General features: G+C 38.4%; 1 protein-coding gene across 1 annotated transcript in view; it reads right to left on the bottom strand.

The window, feature by feature from the left end:
• Positions 1 to 1,017: 1,017 nt before the first annotated feature.
• LOC129240711 (uncharacterized) overlaps positions 1,018 to 21,127 on the bottom strand; it is a 32,210-nt gene continuing 12,100 nt past the window's right edge. The window contains exons 4-6 of the mRNA XM_054876673.1: positions 12,219 to 12,662; positions 11,812 to 12,146; positions 1,018 to 1,292 (exon numbers count right to left, since the gene is read on the bottom strand). Coding sequence (XP_054732648.1) covers positions 1,226 to 1,292; positions 11,812 to 12,146; positions 12,219 to 12,662 — 846 coding nt within the window. The 3' untranslated portion in view covers positions 1,018 to 1,225. The remainder of the gene's footprint in view (positions 1,293 to 11,811; positions 12,147 to 12,218; positions 12,663 to 21,127) is intronic.

The raw sequence follows: 21,127 nt of genomic DNA on the forward strand, positions 1-21,127 counted from the left end.
AAACAAGAAAACTTTGTAACTATTTTTACTGACGGCTCTAAAGCAACAAGAGGTGGTACGCTCCCTCTACATACATATGTATATCTGTATTTACTGCCGAGGCATTTGCTACCCACAAAGCTCTAGAATATGTCATTCATCAGAAGGCCAAATTCGTTATACTATATGTTCCAATAGTTTTCCTGCTTGAACGCAGTTCAAAACATACGTAACAGCTCAACCACAATCGTCAAGATCCGTGATCTTTGCATAAAATATAAGAAAAAAATTGCTTTGTTCTGGGTGCCTGGTCATGTCAGCATTCCTGGTAAAGAACAAGATGATACTGCAGCGAATTACTTTGGATTAGCATATACTTTTCTGATACAAACGATTATAATTACCTGAAGAGAATATTACGATAACACCCTCACCAAAAGGTACTCACAGAACGGAAAAACTACCAGCATCGATACTCCAATCTTAACTCGGCTCGCGATAAACTTCTCTATCCCAGTAATATCACTCGTCTACAAGCAACCATTTCCACACGTCTAAGGATCGGGCATACACAAATAACTCGACAACATCTTCTAATCGGAAGTCCAATAGCAACGGGTCGCCGTCAACCCGTTGCCCGCTGTCCACTACAATTCTGTTCAAGCGGTAACTCTCATTGGCTATGAGTTTGCTTGATTTCGGTCCGAATCGAATATAGGCTTTTTACCAGTTTACGTTGTTTTTAAGTTTTTGGTAAAAATCATTGCTTAACGGTAAATGTAAAACTCTCGTTTAACCAAACCACCAAATATACACATTACCTTCAATCCAAGGCTATTTTGTTGAAAATCTGATTTCATTTTGCTGCCTGATCAGACTTCGCATACAACTGCTTTGGCAGTTATTGCAATCAACTAACGGCAGGACAAAACATCACTCGATTTATTTTTAATATTTTCACTCATATATTTGTATGTATAAAACTCTATTTTCTATTATTGGAATAATATTTATAGCCTTCTAATAAATTCGAGATGATTACCAGAATATGTTGCATAGTGTCATACGCGTGTATTTACGTATCTGCGTGCTTCCAGCTTATAATTAATTACATTTGTTTATTTTTTACAAAAGTACATTCTTTGCAGTGTTAGTTATTTTCACTTGAATTAGTTTAAATCCATACACACATACATACGTTCACACGTCCAAATATGCACCTGCGTATGCATTCCATTAAGGCATTTCATTGACGTGAAGAGCTCAGCAGTCGTTGATCAAATTTCTTAATGTTTTGGTTTATTGTTTTCGCACTGAAACGAATAAAAAGAAAATGAATGCAAAATAAATAAAGAAGTGTCTAAGTCCGTATTGCATCGAACTTTATATTACTTATGTGTATACCTGATGCACGTTTTCAGCGAAATTATGTACATATATTATAATTATCTATACTAATATTATAAAGAGGAAAACTTTGTTTGTTTGTTTGTTTGTTTGTTTGTTTGTAACGAATAGGCTCAAAAACTACTGGACCGATTTTAAAAATTCTTTCACCATTCGAAAACTACATTATCCACGAGTAACATGGAGTACATTTTATTTTGGAAAAAAATAGGGTTCCGCAAGATATTTGGATTTTTCGGACACAAACTGAAAAAAATCTTATATATAAAATAAAGTCAACTTTTTGTGTGTGTTCGCTAACCGGCCATGTCTGCACCGAATTAAACCAAACTTACACACATTGTTAAGGAGGTATTGAAGATGGTTTCCGTATAGTTTGGATACCTATTGGTAGATAGGGTCTCGAGATATAGGTCAAAACGTGGACCCGGGTAACCTTCGGATGTATATGTACAATATGGGTATCAAATTGAAGCTGTTGGTGAATGCTTTAGTACAGAGTATTTTTCATGCCGCTCCGTGACTGGGGTCTCGAGATATAGGTCAAAACGTGGACCCGGGTAACCTTTGGTTGTGTATGTACAATATGGATATCAAATGAAAGCTGTTGATAAGTGCTTTAATACGGGGTAATTTTCATACCTATTGATGACTAGGGTCTGGAAATATATGGCAAAACGTGGACCCGCCGTGTCTTTGAACCGAATTAAACCAAACTTACACACATTGTTAAGGAGGTATTGAAGATGGTTTCCGTATAGTTTGGATACCTATTGGTAGATAGGGTCTCGAGATATAGGTCAAAACGTGGACCCGGGTAACCTTCGGATGTATATGTGCAATATGGGTATCAAATGGAAGCTGTTGGTGAATGCTTTAGTTCAGAGTATTTCCATCCGCTCCGTGATTAGGGTCTCGAGATAGAGACCAAAACGTGGACCCTAGAATGTGTTTGTACAATATGGATATCAAATGGAAGCTGTTGGTGAATGCTCTAGTACAGAGTATTTTTCATCCTGCTTCGTGATTGGGGTCTCGAGATATAGGTCAAAACGTGGACCCGGGTAACCTTTGGTTGTGTATGTACAATATGGGTATCAAATGAAAGCTGTTGATAAGTGCTTTAATACGGGGTAATTTTCATACCTATTGATGACTAGGGTCTCGAAATATATGCCAAAACGTGGACCCGCCGTGTCTTTGCACCGAATTAAACCAAACTTATGCACATTGTTAAGTAAGTATTGAAAATGGGTTTTGTAAAGTTTGGTTGTAATTCGGAGCACTGGCAACGGGTACAGCGTTCTTTTGAACCAGCCATAATGTCGCTTACTTTTTTGACGCTTGGGGCGGAACTAAACTGTCAAATTGACAGTGTGAGTTACAATGTGTCAATATTTCTTTCTGATTTGGATGCCATAAGGAAAAAACGTAAGTGCAACATGTAAAAATTGTTTGTGAATTTTTTTGGAGTGGATTTTGGAACAGTGAATAATTTCTTACGAAATTTGAGAATTTAATGTGAAATCCGAATGAAATTATGTGTTCGTGGAAAAAACAATTTTTTTCGTTTTGTTTTTTTGAAAAATATAAATGGATAATGGTTAAAAAAGCTCCAATGCTTAATAAAACATATAAATTGAAACGAAAAATTCATGGATGATCAGGAAGAAAGACGATTGTTTATTCATATGCGTTGATTTGAAATTTAAAAACAATCTTCTTTTCTCCTGATTTTCAATTTATATTTTATATTTACTCAAAAACAAATAGAAAAACAAAAAATATTGTTTATGCCAAAGCGCTTGAATAAAGAATAAAGAAATAAATAATATAAAAACCATATATTTTCTGTTCTAAACCATATCTATTCTATTTTAGTGTGCCCAGCGAAAGGGGCCGGGTTTGCTAGTATATTATAACTTGAAATTTTTTCAAAATTGTATGCACTACAGAGTCCGGCACTCGAAGTGTAACCAATTAAAAAGCCCATAAAATTAGTTTGAAAAACTACTCTTATTCAATTCCAAATGAAAAGTGTGTGAAAATATTACAAAATTATATTAAGATTCAATTTACTTTTGCTCGATATGACCACCTTTCGCCTTGACTATGGCCTTTAGATGGTCCAGTAATGAATCGCAAGCTGCTCGAATGTGACTTGCAGGTATTTTGGCCCACTCGCAGACAATGGATTTTTTCAGCTCCTCGAGACTGGTGAATCTTTTAGTTCGGACCTTGTTCTCCAAAGTAGACCAAAGAGAGCAATCCATCGGATGGTGAATTTGAGAGTCATTCTGCAGACGTTATGATGTTCGGAACGTTGGTTTTTAGCCATACTTGTGTCCAATATAATGCGTTCACACTATTACGTTTGATATCCATTACTGATTTTCTGTCTCGTTAACTCTCAGATGCTTCCGCGCGCTTGTAAACAATACTCTGGACTGTGATTTAGCCAATTAAGAGACAGCTGATGCCCGAGCACCCTTTTTGGCGTGCTCCTTGACGTTGTTCTACAAAGATTCAAGTTTCAGTTTTTATGAGTTTTAAGCCGACTCCGAACGGCAGATTTTTTTATGAGGAGCTTTTTCATGGCAGAAATACACTCGGAGGTTTGCCATTGCCTGCCGAGGGGCGACCGCTATTAGAAATAAGTTTTTCTATCAGTTGGTGTTTCCTGTCCGGGACTTCAAATCTGTGCGTTTTCGAATGGTAGTTATGAACCAACCTATCTACGAGGGTTTAAGCGAGCACATTTAGGCCTAAAACCCCATTGTGATATCACCTCTTTGGACTCCAGTTTCCTCCTTTAATAGCCAGTATCGGTGAAATATTGGGAATGATTGCTGGATTTAAGACAGCCAGACATCCAAAGAATTTTTTAAGCAGAAAGTGAGTTCAACCCTTCCTTTCCTCCTTGTTCCCCCAGCTGCGATTGAGTGAAACCACATAAGCTTTCCATGTGTTCCCATTAAGTTGTGCGCACTGATAATACCAACAACTGTGAGCCACCATCACTCAACTCAACTCAAAGGCAAGTTATACGAAATTGTTGGGCAAAGAAAGAAATGCGTTTTTATGCATCACCGGCGCTTTAAGACCACCACTAATAAAGGCGCTTGCCTGCTCTAAATCTGGTAGGAAAATACATGGCCGCCGCTTCAGCGCTTAGACTTAATAGTATGGCACTATAGAATACCCGGCGGTTCAGCCACGCCTCCATACTACATACCATGAGCAGTTATAATAAAACAATTTACTACTCTTTCTCTAAACCCATATTAGATAGGCTCTTCAAAACTAGCATCCCGTCAAGAAGAGAATGGCAAACTCAAAGGCCATAGAAAAGAAGGGACGGGATGGACCCAAGCTAGAAAATAAAGTCTCCATAGCCTACTTTACTACTTTTGAAAAGGAATTAGGATTAGAATTATCTGTCCAACTTCCAGACTACGGTAGCGTCCACCAGACAGAAGTCTAAGCCATAAAGGAGGTAACTGTAACACGCACGCTGTAAAAAAAAATACGATAAACATTTTCTCGGATAGCCAGGCGACCATCAAATCAATGGAGACAGTTATACTAATATCAAAGGTTGCGCAGGAATGCCTAGCAGCTCCAAATGATATTAGCACCGTATTCAAGGTCAGTTTTATATGGGTTCCGGGACATAGAGATATTAAAGGAAATTGCAAGGCGACGAGCTAGCCAGAAAATGTACTAATCTTCCACAGCTTGAAAACAGAGGCAATATTGGAATTTCTATGGCAGATGACGAATAAGGAGGAGGGAGAAAATACGAGGAAGAGGAACAAACAGCAGACCACTTCCTCTGTAATTGTGTGACCTTAGCTAGGAATAGAGCAAGGTTGTAGGGAAAATACCATTTTGGAACGAAATACCATAACGGAACCATCCGACGTTGGGATAAAACCTATCCTACGCTTCTTAAGAGAGTCTAACTGGTTCCATTAAAAATAAACCGTAAGATTCCTGTGTTATACAGTGGTACCATAACGGACTTAGATGGTCTTAGTGAGTTTGCTACTCTAAGCCGACTGCCACAAAAACCTAACCTAACCTAACAACTGTATTAATAGAAGCTCGGTCGAGAAAAAAAGGAGTTATCTAGATCTGGGTTCATCGATTCAAAACGAGACTGATCTAGTTATCTTACGAGTGAGCTCCGCCGTGCATCTACGGTTGGCCTGTGCGATGTAGACCGACCTAACCCTGAGCTCTCTTGAGGATAAGAACAGTTTTCCTCTAAGCTAACGCATTCTCAATGCAATTTCCATTCCCGACCCCCTTGAACCGGCATTGAATATAGCCCCTGAGTCAAAATAGACACTTTTCGTTATGCCATTGACATCTTTCTGAGATTCGAGTGGGAAAATTATTTCTAAAACAGAATTTTGGAGTAATGTAATGTAGCTCTTTATGTATTCCGGGAAGAATTCTGGGAACTGGTAAGTGCCCAAATCAGAAATCTCTAGGGTAGGCATGCATTAAGTCGGAGTTGGAGCTAGTACGGATATTGGGTTGCTTCGTTGAACAGAAAACAGTAATTCTATTAAAACTCTGTAAAGAACGTAACTACACTGGAAGAGTACATGGTGTCTGAGGGTAGAATTAGGAGTTAAAAGCTAAATTAAAAACGAATTACTAATGATAAAAGTTTATTTCAATACATATTACAAAGAAGGCAAGTGCGGATTTCATTACTTAAAAATTAATTCCTCTAAATATTGACCGTTACGTCGAATACACCCTTGGAATCTGTCCTGCGTACTCATGTCACTCGCTGGTGAAGTGATGTCGGGATGACATTAACCTCGCGGGCAATATTTTCTTTTAGTGCTAAGACGATCGCTGAGTTTGTTTCAAAGACTTTACTTTTGAGGTCCATAGAGAAGAATCATAGAAGGCCATAGAGGTAGGATCGAGTGGCCTGGGTGACTAGGGTATGTCACCGAAACACCTTATTAGTTTGTTAAGAAAGAAATCGGGCAGTATTTCCATGATCTCTACGCTGTTTCAAAGTTTGTGTACTGACGGAAGGACGCTCTATCATTATTGGCTGAAAATAATAGTTCCGCATGCGCCGATAAGAGAGGACGCCCACAGAAATTGCCTGCCACCGACGATTTAAAAAAATATGATCCAATTATTCCACTGCTTGACAGTACACACCAAATCATATCTTTCGGAATGTGAAGGAGCGGTTGATGTTTTGATAGTGGGTTTTGTCCTTTAGGTGGCAAGTTTGCCTATTTAAATGAAAATGGGCTTCATCAATCTAAAAGACAGTGTGTGCCTATAAGGAGAGTTTTTACTTGTATAGGGTGGGCCATGTAAAATTTGCTTTTTGAATCGGCTATAAAAAAAAATTAATCAATATTTTTTCAAACTTTTTTTTTATTTTGAAGATTGAACTACATATGTCATTTATGAATGGAAAATAATATCGTTGAAATGACTACCATGACTGGCTTTACAGTAGGCCATTCGATCAACCCAATTTTTAAGCACATTTTCGATTGTTTGGGCTCCAATTTCATGAATGGCAACTTCGATTTCGTATTTTAAAGCATCAATCGTCTGTGGATGGTTCGCATAGTATTTGTTCTTAACGGCTCCCCACAAAAAATAGTCCAACGGGCTTAAAACACAGCTCCGAGGCGGCAAATTGATATCGAAATTTCGGCTGATTATTCGGTTTTCAAAAACGGTAGCCAAAAGTTCGAGTGTAACTTCGGCAGTCTGACAAGTTGCACCGTCCTGTTGAAACCAAATGTCGTCCATGTCATCCTCTTCAATTTTTGGAAACATGTCATGGTAACGCTCGCCATTTACTGTAACCGCGGCTCCTCGCTCATTTTCGAAAAAAAATGGCCCGATGATGCCGCCAGACCAAAAACCGCACCAAACAGTGACTCGTTGTGGATGCATTTGCTTCTCTAGAATAACGTGTGGATTTTCTGAACCCCAAATCCGACAATTTTGCTTATTGACGTAGGCACCGATGTGAAAATCAGAAAAGAAGACTCACCACTTTGGAAATAGGTTTTCCTTATTTCCCAATTTTGTTCAAGCGTATAGCGTCCCGTTTCGTAAATGTCAAACCTTTTAGTAAATTATGAACACATTTGACATGCCATTTGTGTTACCATTCTCAAAAAATAGGTGGTTCAAAAAGCAAACGCTATATGGCCCACCCTGTATTTCTATAAAATGATCAACGCGTCCCCCTCTACGCTCATATGCGTACAGGTTAGGAAGAAACTTTAGATTTAAAACCTAATGCTGCCACCGGACATCAGGGAGAAAATATTATGTCTCGAATGCGGCGAAGGCTAAAAAATACTAATTCGCACAAAGAAGCCAAATTTAATGCCGAGTTATTGTTACATTAATTTTGAATGCAAAAGTTAAGACATTTTTGATGCATACTGTTTTTTAATTTTTTATATCCTTTACACTACTAGAGAGCATAGGGCGTCGATAAGACTCTTCCATCGTACATGGTTCTGGGTATTGTTTTTCCGCTGCCCCATGTAATGTTGACATCTGCTAGCTCGACCTACGCCAAGTGATTTCTGCTCACGTGCGGGTTCCAGTTCAGTGCCAATTGCGTGATGCTATCTGGTGGTTTTCTAAGCGTGTGACCCATCCATGGCCACTTTCTGCGTTTGATTTGCCTAAGGATGGGCTCCTCGTTCGTTAATCTCAGCGCGTCATTACTGATGGTGTTTGGCCAGAATATTCTGCAGATGATGCGGAGGCATTTGTTGACGAAGCATTGTAGCCTCTGTGTGATGTTGTTGGAGACCAGCCATGTTTCACTGCCGTTTAACAATACTGACTTCACACATGAACTGAATATTTGCAGTTTAGTGCGCCAGAGATTTGTGAATTCGCCCATACTGTATGCATTCGCCCGAACACCGCCCTTGCTGCGTTTAGCACGCAGTTGATATCTTCAGCTGCTCCGCCGTTCGCTGTGATAGTGTAGCCGAGGCAGTAGAAGCTTTCGACAAATTCCACCGGGCACCATTATAAGCTTGCTTTATTGTGGTTGATTCTCATAGGGTTCGTCTTGGCGATGTTGACCTACAATCCGACAGTGCGAGCCAGCTTGACTAGTCTGTCCGCCTTCGCTTGCATGTCAGTGAGTTTGTGAGAGAGGAGGCAGATGTCATCAGTTCAGGTCCTCGAGATGTCTGGTGAAACTCCATACGATGACTCTTTTGTGCAGGGTCAATTAGCTCATAACCCCGTCTAGGACGATGGCGTAGAGAAAGGGCGACAAGGTACAACCTTGCCTTACGCTTGCGTTGTTGGTAATTGGGTCGCTATTGTTGCCGCTGTGAAGCACTGCCAGTTGGGAGTTCTCGTAAAGGGCTCTGATGAGGTGGATTATCTTAGCGGGAACTTTCTTTCTACTCAGCGCCAGCCATATTGAGTCTCATTTGTTTGTGCCGATTGCTTTCTTGAAGTCGGCGGGGAGCTCCACTCAACTGATTGTTTTCCTATGATGCGAAGAGTGTTGGCTTGGGCTTCGGTGAGGGTGAAATCCCTTAAGGAGCGAGTAGTTTTATTTAACTGTATATAAAAATTCATGCTGCAAGATTGTTTTTGTTGTTTGATTTTTCTTATATTTCAAATTCGGTTGAACACCGGGAGAAGACCAAAATAGACTCTGCGCAAGGCAAGCGTAAACAATCAAGTGAAAAGGCATCGACTGAGGCCAAAAGAACCAAGGTACTCGCCACTCATTAATGTCACTGCAAAGAAGTTTTTCGTGGAAATAGCGAAAGAAAGCTATATACGAGCGGTGATTGATCGCAGTTCCCAGGATGGTGCGATCTCTCAAGAAAACTGGGACCTGATAAACAGGAGACTTTAAAAGGTGTACAGAAAGGAAGTCCAGGAGCTTCACCCAGTTGCTCGGATGCGGGATGGTTTTAATCCCGCGTCAAACTAATAAGGTGCGCTGATCAGCGATCCGTGGACCTTTACACCCTGGTGATTAATCGCATAGGGAATCCTTGGCCGGGGGTTCGCCTTATTGTGGTCTCCCGAGAAGACATCCCCAACCGGCTAAGATCAAGAGCCTGTATACCAGACTTCCATTCTGAGCCAGAGGACGTTCTGGAATTGGTAAAACCAGGCAACCCTGAATTATCTACCAGCGACTGGAAGGTAACAAAGATTGGCGAAGTGGTTGGCAAGAGAAAACTAGTCGTGATAATCCTAAACAAGGAATCATTAGACTCACTCGGCAACAGAAAATGAAAGATAAATAATGGCTTCCAAGCACTGACTCTCCATGTCTACTGACAGGATGTAGCTAGCAAGAACACCACCGCAGAAAATACGACTACATCTGCAGAGGCGAACGAGGTTGTCACAGACAACGATGAGGTGGCATCCAACTCCGGCATGGTTGGCAAACTCTTTGAAAGGGCTACTTTAAAGGACATCTGGAAATATTCCCAGCTCTCGGATGCTTTGGAGGATGAGAAGTCTCTCCCCCCTACATCCGATAAAAGAGAACGCTGACCAAACCGTCGTTGGCTGCTCTTCAATAACGCATACAAGCGTTGGTGAGGGTTGTACAAATCAATCTATACACAGTAAGGCGGCTTCAGCCGCACTCATCCTTCGTCTCGCAGTAAGAGAAAAGGATATCGTGCTCATCTAATGACCATGGGTCGTAAAAGATCAGGTTTGCGGTTTGAGCAATAAAGAATACAAATTGGTCTATATCACTGACAAAGGTAATCCCAGGTCGTGCCTACTAGTAAAGAAACGTATTAATGTATACGGGGTGTGCCTTTTATATGTCGGGATTAGAGAACAAAAACAAATGTTAATCATCGAAAATCACTTTATTGTTTTTCAAAATATTCTCCATGAAGATCTATACACTTTTGCATGCGTTTGAACCAATTGACGAAGCACTTTTGCCACTCTGAATGAGGTACCTCCAAAACATGCATTCTGAATGCCGCAACCGCTTCTTCAGGTGTCGAAAAACGTTGACCTCTCAGTTTGTTTTTTACGTACGGGAATAAAAAGAAGTCATTGGGTGCCAAGTCAGGACTATAGGGCGGATGACCCATTAATTCGATGTTTTGGGTGCTCAAAAATGCAGTTGTTTGAGCCGATGTGTGAGAGCTCGCATTGTCCTGGTGAATAGTGATCCGTCTTTGGCGATTGGTTTTCCTAATTTCTTGGAAGACAACTGGCAAACAAATGGTTGTGTACCACTCAGAATTTACTGTTCTGCGTTGTTCTAGTGGTATGGTTGCGACATGTCCAGTTTTCTCCGAAAAAACAGGCGACCATTTGCTTGGAAGTGCTTCGTGCGCGAACAACTTTTGTTGGATTTGTCTCATCTTGAAACACCCATACAGTCGACTGCTGTTTACTTTCGGGCTCATACGCGTAAATCCATGATTCATCATCTGTCACGATGTCATAGACGTGTTTCGAAGCCCCGCGATCGTATTTTTTGAGCATTTCCTTCGACCAATCGACACGAGCCTTTTTTTGAGCGATTGACAAATTGTGTGGGATCCAACGCGAACAAATTTTTTTGACAGTCAAATGTTTATGCAATATTGAATGTATGCTGGTTCCACTAATGCCTAAGATTGTCTCAATCTCACAATAGGTCACATGACGATCTTGCAATATCAGTTCGCGCACGGCATCAGTGGTTTTCGGAACAACAACTGATTTTGGACGACCTTCTCGAAATTCGTCTTGGAGTGAACTACGACCACGAGTGAATTCACCATACCATCGATAAACACTGGTCCTTGATGGAGCTTCAACGCCAAAAAATGAATTAAGTTCATCCATGCAATGTTGCTGAGTTAATCCACGTCGAAAGTTGTAAAAAATAATCGCACGAAAATGTTCACGATTTAATTCCATTTTTGGACCGAGATGAATCTTTTAAGTTACTGTAAACAACACAAATAGCGCTGGTATTTCAAAACGTTCTGAGTACGTAAAAGCCAAAAAATGTCAAACTGTGCGATACAGCTGTCAGTTGCCAGATTACAACACCAGGGTTGCCAAATCCCGACATATTAAAGGCACCCCCCGTATTTACTAATACAATTTAGCGACGCGGATAACGGTTGGTTCTCATAACCTCCCGCGAAGCGAATACTTCATAAGCGTTCACACACTTCTGATGAGAGGCATATGGGTATAAATAACTTAGTATGCGCATACTAAATAATTAACTGTTAAAACATTTAACGCTCACTAATTAATTAGTTTTTGTTTTTTAATTGGTGTGACCTGTTAACACTTTCGCTAAAATAAATGTATTTGTTGTGATGATGTAATATAAAATAAAATTAATTCTAATATAAAAAAAACTTTTTTCATAGTACTCACTAATTGTTTGTGATTCCGTTTATAATCGTCTCGCCCAGACTGCTCACATATTCGCTGCGAAAGCAATAAGTATTCACTAAATATGCCAGCGCCAACGGGTAAAGTATTTTGTTGTAGGACAACTGTGTGATCCACTCAAAAGTGTCGCCATACAGTTCAGTGCTGAGATGTGCTTTGAAGTGTTGCCAACTAATTTGTGTACCCAACACCACGGCGTAGCAGAGCAGCGTCAATTTTGGATAAAAATAAAAGCATGAGCCACTAAGAAAGGCCGCCACAGAGTGGTTTAGCGTGGAATCGCCGCCATAGTTTCGATTGAAGTAGCAATGCAACAGCTGGAATGATAGAGAAAAATGTGAGTATCTGTTTTAAATACGAATTTAAAATAAAAAAATTTTAACACCCACTCTGTAAATCGCTATGTACGATGTCAGCAGCGCACAGGAGCGTATTTTAAATGTTTTCAACTTGATGAGCAGCTTAGCTGTGAAGCCCTGTCGATTTGTTGCCACCTTGGCCATCAACATTTTGATAATATCCAAGGTGAATCCAATAATCATATAATTCCGTATGCCTTGCGCGGCATATCGAGTGCACGATTTGCTTTTATGACTACAGGAACGATTGGGCAAACTGCCGCTACTTTCTTCAGTTGGCTCTTCCATTGTTGCAGTGCTTTTTGCGCGGTTGGGCGTAGGTTCCAGCAACCAAAATCCTTTGTAGGTTTTTCCTCGCTTCGCATTCATTATCAACGCACTACTACACATAAATATAAATGTGCGTAGTAGTGTAGAATTGGCAATTAATTTGGTGGCGAGAGTTTTTTGTTGAAGTATAAACGATTCCATGGTCTGGGGATGCAAGCGGGAGTCATAAGTTAAGTTAAAAGAGTTGAACCTTTTACAATATTGTTTTTATTAATCGGTAGATGCTTTTGCATAATAAACTTCGCAATCTCGAAAATAATATAATAATAAAATCCCTACTAATATTATAAATGTGAATGTAAGTTTGTTTGTTACGCTTTCACGCCAAAACTACTTAACCGATTATTACGAAACTTTGTACACATGTTTTTGGAGGTGATAGAAGTAACATAGGATACCTTATTGGTGGATAGGGTTCGAGATATAGGTCAAAACGTGGACCCAGGTAACCTTCGGATGTGTATGTACAATATGGGAATCAAATGAAAGCTGTTGATAAGTGCTTTAATACGGGGTAATTTTCATACCTATTGATGACTAGGGTCTCGAAATATATGCCAAAACGTGGACCCGCTGTGTCTTTGCACCGAATTAAACCAAAGTTACACACATTGTTAAGTAAGTATTGAAAATGGGTTTCGTAAAGTTTGGTTGTAATTCGGAACACCGGCAACGCGTACAGCGTTCTTTTGAACCAGTTATAATGACGTTTACTTTTTTAACGCTTGGGGCGGAACTGAACTGTCAAATTGACAGTGTGAGTTACAATGTGTCAATATTTTTTTCTGATTTTTTTTTTTTTTTGAAAAATATAAATGGATAATGGTTAAAAAAGCTCCAATGCTTAATAAAACATATAAATTGAAACGAAAAATTCATGGATGATCAGGAAAAAAGACGATTGTTTCTTAGTTATTCATTTGCGTTGATTTGAAATTCAAAAACAATCTTCTTTTTTCCTGATTTTCAAACCATATCTATTCTATTTTAATGTGCCCAGCGAAGCGGGACGGGTGTGCTAGTATAATATAAATATAAATTAAAAAATAAAAGGGGTTGTCTGTAAAGTCGGTTTAGTGACGATAGTTTAACGTGACAACGTCATAAGAAAATATTGATGGAATGGTTGAAATTTTCAAAACAAAATTTTAATTTTATTTGTTTGATAGATATTTTGTATGGATATAGAGGAGGGGGTAAATGGAATTGCAATGGAATAGGTCAAGTTACATTTACACAAACGTGAAAAACGACGAAACATTTATCAAATTCATGAAAGATATCTTCAATTTCGATTGTGCATCAGACGTTAATATAATAAGTCAACAACACTAAGAGGCATCATCATCGATTTGACTTTCTCAAGACACATTACACTTGAAACACTCCCTTTCATTTCCTATTTTTCCTATCATCGTTTATTCTCAACAGAGAAATGGTTCATTACCATGCACACAGGAAGAAGGCATATGCAAATATAAGTATGTGAATTTATATACAAATGCGCATATGCATACATACATATACACTCAAGTAGGACAGAGCCAGATGTCGAACGTTGCCGAACGCGGGGGCCGATTGCGCTCTTTGTCGTTCGTTCCGCGCTCTCGCTTGCAGTTCAAGCACATTAGCTTACATTTGCTTGCGTACGGAATAGATTCGTATATTTGATATGTCCATATGACTTGTATGCATCTTTACATATAGACTTGTTCTTTTTGAAAATTGCGCGAAATTGTATATGTATATGCATGTTTATATACATATATTAGTATACAAAATATCTTATAAGTATATGGTAAATATTACCATACATTTTTTCCTTCATATATAATAAAAAAATTAATAATAATAACATTAAAACAACAGGTATTATTAACAAACTTGGTTTTATTTTAAATTCTTCAAGTAAATCAAATTAATAATAATCAATAAGAAGGCATATGCAAATACAAATAAGTGAATTTATATATGTACATATGCGCATATACATACACATATACGCTCACTTAAGTAGGAGAGAGCAAGATGTCGAACGTTGCCGTTCGTTTGCTTTGTTCGTTCCGTGCTTTCGCTTGCAGTTCATTTAAGGTAACGGCAATGAGCAAGGTAACGACAAATGAGCAAGGTAACGACAAATGAGCAAGGTAACACTAATAAGCAAGGTAACGACAAATGAGCAAGGTAACGACACATTTTTTCGTGCGTGCAGCCGGCTAAATCGAATTATAAGACGTTATCACGTCAATAATAATAATAGAAAATATAATAAAATATTTGGTTGTAAGTACTGGGATGGAGCTCTATTTCTTCATGTACTATTTCGAAAACCCTTTGGCTCCAGTACAATATGCGGAGGTCTCATAAAGTCCACACCATTCAATTTCCAAACTTTTAGCTGTGTTTACCGGTCACTGGACGATCGGCACATACGCGGAAACGGAAGCGTTAACATTTAACCCCCATTGCAGAAGCTGTGGGGACCTTTCAGAGAAAGAGACTGTTGAGCACTTTCTCTGTAAACGTCCGGATTTGGCAGTTAGACGATTAAGTTCACTGCGTGCTCCTTTCTTCGACAGCCTGAGGCAGTGCGCCAACTTAAATCCCATCAATCTACTCCTTTACATCAACAGCTCTGGCTGGCTGTAGATATCTGCCTGTTGAGGTCTCATAATGGTATCAAAACGATGCTTCTGTGCTACTTGAGGAGTTCCAGACTGACACTTCAACCACTTCACCTACCTACCTACCTAGCTACCAACTGGGAATAGTCAATATAAAGGCTTTTTCAAAAGTGACACCTAGATGTCAGAGGTGGATAATTCCTAGACGGTACCTTTTTTTATGTCACCATTGACATTTGTCAAGTAGTCGGATGTATAATTTTAACCATGGACTCTTACACAATAGAAAACGCAGAAATTTCGTGAATTGGTTCTTTGAAATGATTCTGGTTTTCCACGCAAAATGGATGGATTTGCCAACAAGCAAAATTGCCGCATGTGGGAATAAGACAACCCTCCAGTAATTTCAGAAAAATCATTAAATAAATAAAAATAAAAAATAAATAATTGGCGCGTACACTTCTGTTAGGTGTTTGGCCGAGCTCCTCCTCCTTTTTGTGGTGTGCGTCTTGATGTTGCTCCACAAATGGAGGGACCTACAGTTTCAAGCCGACTCCGAACGGCAGATATTTTTATGAGGAGCTTTTTCATGGCAGAAATACACTCGGAGGTTTGCCATTGCCTGCCGAGGGGCGACCGCTATTAGAAAAATGTTTTTATTAATTTTCGTGCTTTATCGAGATTCGAACCGACGTTCTCTCTGTGAATTGCGAATGGTGATCACGCACAAACCCATTCGGCTACGGCGGCCGCCTAGCATTCGCATTATCAGTATAATATTTACTGTTTATGGGAAGTCAAAATGTAATACACTCTCATCATGAAATTCAATCATTTATGTACTCAATAATTCTTTCTTTTTTTGGTTTCTCTTATTTTCCTAAATAACAAAATAATAACCCCATAACTCTAACTGTCGTACAATCCAAACAAAAGAATTGGATGAAGATGCAAAGAAAAAAACAGGCCAATAAAAATTTATTGCACGCTACACATATATATACAACATAGAAAGAGTAGAGGTTATAAGATATATTATTTTTACATAAATTATCAGCTTCTTTGTCAGAATCGATTAACCTACGTTCTTTCGTTTGTCAAATTAAGTTTACTTCAATATAATAATAAGTACACTTTAAATTAAGAAGAATAAATAATTTGCAAATATTTTCCAGGGTATCAACAAGTCAGGTTCGCTAGACTATAAAGTCGTTTGTAATACAGGGTGGCTGATGAAAGCCGCTACCAAAAAAAAATTGAATAACTTTTTTTCTTTTTAAGTTATCTGTTCCATTTTTGTTTTAATTTGCAGATTGATCTTTAAAATTTATTAAAATGGATAACTGGGGCACGCAAACAAGAATTTGGATAGTCCGCCGCTATCACGCACTGGAGTCCGTAGTTTTGGTACAGAGAGAGTACAGGCGGATGTTTGGCGGCGATCCCCCGAGCAGATGGACCATAATGAGACTAGTGAATAATTTTGCTGAGCAAGGAACAGTCGCAAGAAGGCCTTATCATCGAAACCCACCAGTTCGGACGGAGGAAACGATCGCTGCCGTAGCTGCAGCTATACAAAGCAATCCAAGGGTTTCAACAAGAAGCTTATCTGCTCAACTTGGTGTCAGCCGACAGTCTATGCAAACAATAATGCACAAAGATTTAGACTTATTTCCCTACAAAATTCAAATGGTTAACAAACTGAATGCAGCAGACTTGCCGATTCGCTTGGAATTTTGCCAGAAGATCCTGCAAATGGTGGAAGAAGACCAAAACATGTTAAACTGCCTTTTCATGTCTGATGAGGCCCATTTCGATTTAAACGGCAATGTGAACAAACAAAATTGTCGAATATGGAGTACTTCTAACCCACAGATACTCCACGAGACGGAATTGCATCCTCTTCGCGTGACAGTGTGGTGTGCGGTTTCTTCACGCTGTATTGTCGGGCCTTATTTTTTTGAAGAAAATGGTCACACCGTTACGGTTACTGGAGACCGTTATTTGAAAATGCTGAAAGAATTTTTCTATCCAGAACTACGCCGAAAGAGAATTCCTTTCAACTCTGTGTGGTTTCAACAAGATGGGGCAACGTCTCACATAGCCCAGACTGTTATGACAGAGTTGCGACGAAAATTTCCCAATAAACTGATTTCAAGAAACTCCGAATTTCGTTGGCCCCCCAGGTCGCCTGACCTTACTGCACCTGACTTTTTCTTGTGGGGTTTATGTAAACAAGAAGTTTATAAAACAAAGACAACAAATTTGGATGAACTAAAACAATCCATTCGGGCAACAATTGAGGCTATTCCTGTCGCAACTCTCAAAGCAGCAATGAACAACTTTTTACTAAGATGCCGCACTTGTGTCAACGAGCATGGGGGGCATTTAAATTCAATTATTTTTAAAACTAGTTAAGCTACATTTAATAAAATTTAATGACCTTCAACTTGAAAAAAAAATAAATGAATTCCATACACTAAAAAAAAAAGTTATTTGAGTTTCTTAATGTAGCAAAATTCATCAGCCACCCTGTATTTTCCATGTGCGCAATCAATGAATAAAACAGGGGATTATTCTATTCGGTCATAAGTTTGCAAGTGTTATCGTAAATCAGATGACTCGACAATTGTTTCAGGTTCTCAATTTCGATCCGTAACTCCACAACTGTCGAAACATTTTCCTTGTGCGAGCCACACTCTAAATCTTTTGCCTTCAACCGATTTCAACAGAATTATGAATTCTTCAAGTCAGGATATATAAGATATTCACAAAAGATCTTTCCAAAGGTAAAAAATCCTTCAATTTAATTAAAATTTTTTATATTTACATATTTTCTTACTGCACAGATGCACACAACTTTGGAATAAATGCAATAGACCGAAATCTGCAGAAGTAGTCAATGGAGTGATAAATGCGATTTTAATAACTCCATGCATAACAAGGTGGAACTCGCTTTATGATTCCGTAAATAAGTTACTGGAACACAAAACCAATTTAGCGGAATTGTGTTTCCATTTAAAAATTCCTACCATTTTCAGTGGTGAGCTTGAGTACTTAAAGGAATACGTAAAGCTTATGAGACCTATTGCAGAAGCAATCGACTTTCTTCAGGGTGAAAAGACCATGTATTTTGGTTATTTCATACCTACTATAGTATCCTTAAGAATAAAAATGCGTCGTTTGGAGCCTAAAAGTTTTAAGTATTTAACCGAAAGTAGCAAAAAAATGCATGAAGCTTTGCTTAAAAGATTTGAAAAGTACTTCCTGATTCAGCCTGACGCTTGGGATGCTGTTATTGCCGCTATTTCTGTCCCTGACATTAAGTTGCGATTTGTGAAAGCTCTTTTAGAAACAGCTAAAACGCAAACAGAAGAGGAAGTTAAAAAAATGTTCAACACTTATAGACGGAGAGCTCATGACCAAAAAACCCAACATATTTTATACTTCTTGAAATTTTGTGTGACATTAGTTTTTTAATACTATATAGAATCGATATCCGGCGGGCTGGCTGCTCAAAAGCGGTCTTAATTATGCGTTTTTATTTTTTAAAATTGTTAATAAAAAACATTTATAAAATGAAACGATGGTTGCCAGCCCATTCTCATGGTCCCAAAGTACTGCCAGCCCATGTTGAAAGTGCGTTGATGGAAGCACAAGTCAACATATTTTATACCGGCTGTCTTTTTTACACGACATTGGCAATACAATAAATTGATGAAATGTGTAGAGCCATTCTGATGGTCTCATCACATGGAAAATTTGGAAAATTTCATTCCTGTGAGTGCGAGCGAGACCGACTTACGTAAATGTGGGCGCGCGAGAGAGAGCGTATATTGTTCATATTCTGTCTCTCCGTACAGTCTTGCAAAAATGGGAAGGATGAAAGGTTTGTTCATCAAAAAATTAGAGAATGGGATTTTTTTTTCTTTTTCTTAAAAAAGTTTTTATTTCTAATTTATTATTCCTTTATTTATTGTATTTATTTAATTTATTAAATGAGTAGAAAAAAAAAACAAAATTAAATTTTTAATTTTCTATGTCAGAAATAGATTCCGAGTCTGAACTGAAATAGTCATTTTCTATTTCTTCAGCTTCAGTGTAAGTTCTGTGGAGATTGCATCAAATGTGCGTCGTCTTTTTGATGGACCTGCAGCAGTTGGGTCACGTTGACATTCATCATCAGCAACATTGCTATCATTATTAATTACATTTTGATAGATGATACCAACCGTATCATGTAGGGTATCTTTCCCGCTGGTTGTTTCGAGACATCTGTCGAAATTATCGAAAACCACCCCAGTATTTAAATTTGATGCCAACATAATACCTTCAGGACATTCTGAGTCCTTTCTATAGCAGAAAATGTAGCTTCGGTTTCCAGTTCTTCGAGAACATGATAGCTGCAACAGTGACCGTATTTGTTGAGAATATCGACAACTTTACGGCTGCTGGTTAAACTTTTCATAGCCATTCCCAAGGTAATATGCTTTCCAGGCTTCATATTTCCATTCGTAACCGCGTAGATTGTGTCGGCCGCAATTGAATTGACTTTTCTATATAAGTCTGGGGTGTTCTTACGTCGATTTCGGACACCGCTCAACAACATCATCATCATTCAAAAAATTTATCAAATCACGGTCGATCATACATTCTCCAGCCGGCAATTTATTCAACTTTACATTCGATGATAAAGGCTTCTTTTCAATATTTAATATTCTTCTTTGTAAAATGAATGCTACTTTTTGGAGTATTTCATCTTCTTGTAACAGCGAAAAAAGGCCATCATCTATTAATTTATTTTTCGGTAAAATTACGTTTTTATTTCTGAAAGCTGAGACTTTAATTTCATCACTGAATTTATCAAGAATTTTATTCAGCAAATGTTGAAGGCTGCATGAACCATCATAACTATAGCCACGGTCTTCGTACAATTTCTTCAATATATCATCCTATATTTCACCCAGAGATATTAAAAAGCAACAACTGCCACGAGCAATGATGTTTTTTTTTTGGATGAACTGATCAATTTCAGCTTCCTTGTGTAGTTCCCGATTCAGATTAAATTTTGTGTCTGCAGTTGGATTGCTTTTAAATTTATTAAAATATTCAACCCGACAGATTTTGTGATAAAATAAGTGCGGAGACTCGTTAGAAAGTGACTTACAAAATTCACTATCTCTCACAACATCCAAATATTCTGCCAAGGCTTCAATGAGAATTTTTTTTTTCTCCTCTGACAAGTGGTGCCTGACGTCCTTTGGATTTTTTATATTTTTTATTACAAAATGCACAAATATCCTGCTTCACACTTAATGCTGCCTCCGTTAATTTTTCAGCTGAAGGTTCTTGTATGGCAGATTGACCTTCCTGATGTGTTTGTTCTATTTCGTGAGCAGATGAAATGCTTGGTGTCGGTTCATCTGTAAAAATATATTTGAATACAAAAAAAATTATAATCGGAACTAGTATTATATTCCTTCCCTTATTACAGTAAAGTAAATATTTTCATACCTGTTTGAACTGAAATATATTATGATGTAAGTGCCTTTTTTTTATAATACTATTTCATGACTGCTAAGAACATTTTATGGCATTTTATATGATAGCCGTCATCACATTCTGATGCTGGTAAAATAACATCTTTATATTTTAAATTAAATTTTTTCCGAATGTCCAACACTTCCCGGCACTTTTTAACGTATGCACAGTAAAAGCAACGAGTTTATCATTTGTACTTTTACTGTTACAAAAAACGCACTTGATGGAAGATTCCATTTTAAATAACAAGTAAGAAAATCGAACGAAAAATTAAAATTTACGTCTTTACTGGCCAACACTGTGGAAAGAACTAACGAAACATGACGTCGTACTTTGGGTCCGGACAATGTTGTCCTTGAATACCGCCTCTATTGTATTGCAGGCAGATGGTGACTTATGAATCACCATTCAAAATTCCTAGTGAAAAAGTAGAGCCAGCGCGTG

This window comes from Anastrepha obliqua, chromosome 1, assembly GCF_027943255.1.
Source record: "Anastrepha obliqua isolate idAnaObli1 chromosome 1, idAnaObli1_1.0, whole genome shotgun sequence".
NCBI lineage: Eukaryota > Metazoa > Arthropoda > Insecta > Diptera > Tephritidae > Anastrepha > Anastrepha obliqua.